Genomic DNA, 5557 nt, shown 5'->3' on the forward strand with positions numbered 1-5557 from the left:
TTTAGTGAAGAAACTTTTCTACATAGAGATTTAGATTGGAAAAATAAACATGTTTTCCACTGTCTTTCTCTTTGGCCCCTCCAATCTTCTTGGTCTAGCTCCGCCACTGACTGAGGGACAACATCAAGATATATAGTCACTGCGATTCGTTGACCAACAACTCCAAAAGACTATGAGTTGATAGGTTTCTTAATTTTGGCCGGTTGATGACTTTGTTGATTCAAAGTTGAATTAGGTCCGGCCCCTATATCGGGCTCGGCTCAGTCTTTTCTCTAAAAAGAATATAACTTGTCGGGTTAATTCATAGAGTGAAAGAAGAAACGACAATGGTTTTTCCAGGTCCACTCGCTGGCAACGAAAAATGAACCAAGTGAAGGGGATGCTCGGCCCGCTCGGGTATACGCTAGCACCACCGTCGCCACCCGCCCTCCTTCCCCTTCCCCACTCAGTCCCATACTTTAAAAACCCGGTCCGCCAACCGAACTGACTAGGCTGTGGATTCAGATTTTCACCGGTCAGAACGTCGGCTCAACCAAAGTATTTGAGCTATTTAAAAAAAAATTGGCCTCAAATAAAATGTATACACATAATATTGGATCGATACAACACACTAATAAATCGAAAAAATTGTCAGCAAGATCTACTTCAATCTGCCTCTACAGTGCAGTGTTCCACAGCCCCAGAAGAAGAACAATATCTGCAATGTCACTAATGCATTGACTGTATGCAATTCTACTGCTACGAAGTCTAAAGCTACAGAACAATGAATATCATCTACTGACTCAAGGTCTACTAAAGCTACAGAAGACAGTAGGATTTCAAATTCCAAGAGACTTGGTTTGCCAAAAGACGAACACAGCGAGAGAATTACAATTCCTAGATACCAGACTGTAATAAGATACAACCACAGGAACTTCCGCATAAGTTGAACTAACCAGCTTTCCTCGGCAGTTGTCAAACCTATAGTTAGAGTTAAATAAACTTTCCAATCAGAGAGGAATTGATCATACTAGTTATACCGTGAGTTTAGCTTTCCTCATAATTTAACTGATTATGTCGCGACTCCCGCTACAAGGTCTTGAGCGCAGACCCGTCAGGATGCTTTAGTGTCACCCTCGCTAACAGAGAGACAATTCTTTTTATGGGACTCACCACAGCCGCCATACCACTGCTGTCAGTGTTGCGAACGACACCGGAAAGTTCCGCCTTCTTCGCTACTTCATACTTGAGCATATTCCTGTTATCCGTAGCACCAATGGTGATCGTCGAGCCTTCACTGGCCTCACCCTTCACCAGCATTTGGGACAGCTTAGTCATCACATTCTTCTCCAACCATCTCCTTATGGGCCTTGCACCGTACATCTATGAGAGAAGAAGCATGCATGGTTACCAAAACATACACACAGATATGAAAACATGCGACTAATCATGTGTTTAATAAGCTTCAAAAACGAAGTTATGCTTACTGGGTTGTATGATTCCGATAAAATGACATCCAACGCAGCATCACTTGCCAAAAGAGAGATGCCCTTGTCAGCCACCCTGGCAATGACACTCTTCATTTGGATTTTCACAATCTCCTTCAGTTTATCATGCAAAAGCGGCTCAAATACCACAATCTCACTCAGCCTGTTGAGGAACTCAGGTTTGAAGTGTTTCTGAACCTGCACAATGTCATAATGATGAGAAACTCAGGCTTTTAGTGTTTTCTGAGCCTTCACACCAGCAGTCTGGGATTCACAAACCTGTTTCATCAAAAGGTCACGTGCAGCATCCATTGTGATTTCTCCAGCCATTCCTGATGTGAGGTGCTCTGCTCCTAGATTTGAGGTCATAATGATTATGGTATTCTTGAAATCTACCGTCCGTCCTTTGCCATCGGTCAACACACCATCATCAAGAAGTTGAATAAAAATGTTCAACACCGAGGGATCTGCCTTCTCCACCTCATCAAAAAGGATGACACTGTATGGGCGATTCCTAACTTTCTCAGTCAGTTGCCCACCGTCATCATAGCCATCATGGCTTTAAGAAGTTACAAAGAAGAATTAGTATCGATGAAGCTAAAGACTAAGAACTAATGCAATGTTACAAAATATAATAAAAATTACCTTGGGGGTGCTCCAATGAGGCGCGAAATAGATCCAGTGCCAACATATTCAGACATGTCAAAGCGAACCAACATCTTTTCACTGCCAAATAGCTGTTCGGCGAGAGCTTTTGCAAGCTCTGTCTTTCCAACACCAGTTGAGCCCAAGAAGAGGAAAGATCCTATGGGTTGACCGGGATGATCAAGGCCAGCCATAGAACATAACACTGTTTCAGCAACCAAATTTACCGCTTCATCCTGGCCAACAACTCGCTCATGCAGCCTGTCTGCTAGGTGGATTAACTTATCCTTCTCTTCTTGCTCAAGTGTACAGACAGGAATTCCAGTCCATTGGCTCACAACCTTCAAATGACAACGTTAACGTTAGAATTTGCATGACAAATATTGATTGAAACAGTACATACACATGTTGTTGTGAGGAAAATGCTTACTTGTGCGACATCATTTGGTACAACAGCTGCTCCCTTCATTGGATCTGCAGAGATCGCCCTTTTTATTGTGGCAGTGCACGCCTCATCAATCAGATCAATAGCCTTATCCGGAAATTGCCGACCTATGGTAAAGACAGCAACAAAATCCATTATATATCCATTGTTGACACTCATGGGTGCTATTCGGCATAAAGGAAAATTTTGCAGTGCAGGTTACACCATCAATTTATATGCACAGGCCAGTAAAGATTGTATATCTAGAATTATTTCAACTAAATGTCCACAATGCAACATAAGGGTGCTTCACGGGGCTCTAATTAATATTTTTTCCCTTGAATCGGACATCGCAGTCTATGCAGATAATTTAATTAGCATGTGAACTATGGAGCCTTAAGATGGGGCAGACAATAACCATAAAAGATCATCTATAGTTCTGTACGTCCTAATCACCTCTAGAAACAATCGTAGAAATAAGTAAATTCCTTACCAGTGATGTAGCGGGCAGCAAGCTGCGCAGCAGCAACAAGAGCAGCATCTTGGATTTCCAAGCCATGATGCTGTTCGAACTGCTGCTTTAACCCCCGCAGAATGCCAATTGTTGCCTGCGTGCTTGGCTCCTCGATATGCACCTTCTGGAATCGCCGCTCGAGTGCAGGATCCTTCTCAATGTAATTGCGGTAACCATCAAAAGTCGTCGCACCTACACAGCGGATACGACCACGGGCCAAAGCCGGCTTCAGCAAGCTGGAAGCGTCTGTATTTCCGTGGCTATCACCAGCACGAGGAAGCACATGCATCTCATCAATGAAGAGAATTATCTTGCTGCCCGTATTCTCCGCCTGCTTTATCACGCTTTTCATTCGCTCCTCAAACATACCGCGCATCACGGTCCCGGCAACCATGGCCCCGAGGTCGATCTCCACGACACGTGCCCCGGCAAGCGCAGCAGGTACCTTGCCGGTAGCGATGCGCTGCGCGAGGCCCTCTGCGATGGCTGTCTTGCCAACCCCCGCGTGGCCTACTAGCGCGGCACAGTTCTTGGTCTTGCGGCAGAGGATGGAAATAACACGGTCGATCTCATCATCGCGTCCAACAACCAGTCCGACTGTCTTGCCGGTCATGTATGTGCGGATAGCCGCTTTACGATCGTAGTACTTCCATGCTGCCCAACCCAAGCCAACAGCTGCTCCAAGGAGGACGAAAGGTTCGATCTCTCGCCAAATCAAAGATAGCTGATGGAGAACACTTCCTACATAATCAACAACAAAGCGTAAGAGTACCCCTATATTCCCAATCATAAGCAAGATTTGGGACATGTATCACCACTAGTAGTACTAATGTGTTAACCAAATTCGGCCAGTATAACCAAGACAAAGCTCCTGCTCTCTAGAATTGCATGTTACTGCTAAGCATTGATTTCAGGCCAAGACGGTGCAGATAAAACAATTTAATCTTTTCCTCTTCATATATCGTCAATCATTGCGTGTTTCACTGCTAACATGTTCAAACCAGAACATCTGGAAAAAAATCAAACTAAACATTTGCCCCTACAAGCATTATGACAAACACCTATCAAGCAAGATCCTTTCACATGTAAACTTGAACATGCACCGGAAAAATCATGCTGCAAGTACTCATCAAGAAATAATCATCATTATATTCTCACAATATCAAATCTACAGCAAGTACTCATCCCACACAAAAATCAGGAAAAAAGATTGAACGGGCAGAGGATGCAAGAGGAAGGAGGGAGGAGGAAGGACGAAGGAGTCGTGGCTACCTGCCTATGGACTGGTCGCCGGCGCAGCTCCGGGCGGCGGCGTTGCTGTGCGGGAGGGCCTGCTCCCCCGTTGGGAGCGGATGCTCGACGGAGGGAGGCGCTTCAGGGCTCCTGTACAGGCGGCCGGGCAGCGGAGGCTTTGGCCGGTTCGGCGGGCCGGCGGCGGCTAGGAACCCTACTGTCGCGCTCGGGGACTCTGCTCATTCGGGAGGGAAGCTCGTCTTTTTCGGGGAGGCTTGATACTGTACTTTTTTAAATATATAAAATAGAAACAGCGGATGTTCGAAACGGGCACCTTCGGAACGGATTCGGTTCCGGAACGGACACGCGGGATTTTGGACGTTTCTACGTCTTTCTTCTCGAGAAAACTTCTTTCAATTGATTTGTTGAACATACAATAGCAACTTCAACACATCGATCCATTTCATTCGCGCGTGTTCGTACAAATTAAAACAGGCACAAAAATCGATCCAACGCGCCGACACAAACAGATGCGCGTCCATTTTTCAGCCGGCGGGAGATCCATTCCTGACCCAAATTTGGGTCTCATTTGCGTCGACGTGCACACGAGGCGGACGGCGCGACGCCCGCCTACTCTTCCCTTGGCCCGCTAGTCAGTGCCACATAGGTCATTCTCTTCCTCCCTTTGATAGCAAGCCCCCGGCCATCCGACCCCATCGCCGCCGCCGCCCAATTCCGGTGCTCTTGCCAGCAGTCCGCACCCACACACCTCCCTGCAGCACGTCACCTTCCCACGTCGCCGCCATCACCGCCTCGCCGTCGGGCCACCGCAGCTTCCTCCAGACGTCGGCGCGAGCACCACCTCGGCAACCCGCGCTCCCGGCCAGCTCCTTTGACAACGGCAGGACACTCGCCGAACGCTGCCAGGCTAGCTACCTAGTTCAGGGAAGGTGCACATGTCTTCGTCGACCTGCTTCTTTGACGACGCCCGTAAGCTATTCGACGGTTTGCCCACAAGGTACAAATGGACTTCACCGACAAGTTCTTTTTCCACAATTTCCTTTGCGACTCGGATGATTCTTCATCCGATGATGAGGAGATGGTGGTTGATGTGTTGGTCGTCCATGACCACCTTAGTAGGCAGCGACCGTTGTTCCGGGGCTCGATTTCGGGGCACACTCCGGCATTGAATCACAACCGAGAGAGCGACCATTTCCTTCTTTGGAAAGACTACTTCGAAACACCCAACCCGTTCTTCAAACATCATCTATTCCG

The 5557-nt window shown here is 47.1% G+C and overlaps 1 protein-coding gene across 1 annotated transcript; it reads right to left on the minus strand.

Moving 5' to 3' along the window:
- Positions 1–621: 621 nt before the first annotated feature.
- LOC119310278 (chaperone protein ClpB-like) lies at positions 622–5088 on the minus strand. Its single transcript, XM_037586077.1, has 7 exons — positions 5052–5088; positions 3029–3790; positions 2542–2663; positions 2112–2452; positions 1746–2025; positions 1467–1664; positions 622–1362 (listed from the first exon to the last, which is right to left on the minus strand). Exons 1-7 carry the CDS (start codon positions 5086–5088, stop codon positions 1069–1071), a joined length of 2034 nt encoding a protein of 677 aa, XP_037441974.1. The 3' UTR covers positions 622–1068.
- Between the last annotated feature and the right edge of the window lie 469 nt (positions 5089–5557).

Source organism: Triticum dicoccoides, chromosome 5B, assembly GCF_002162155.2.
Source record: "Triticum dicoccoides isolate Atlit2015 ecotype Zavitan chromosome 5B, WEW_v2.0, whole genome shotgun sequence".
NCBI lineage: Eukaryota > Viridiplantae > Streptophyta > Magnoliopsida > Poales > Poaceae > Triticum > Triticum dicoccoides.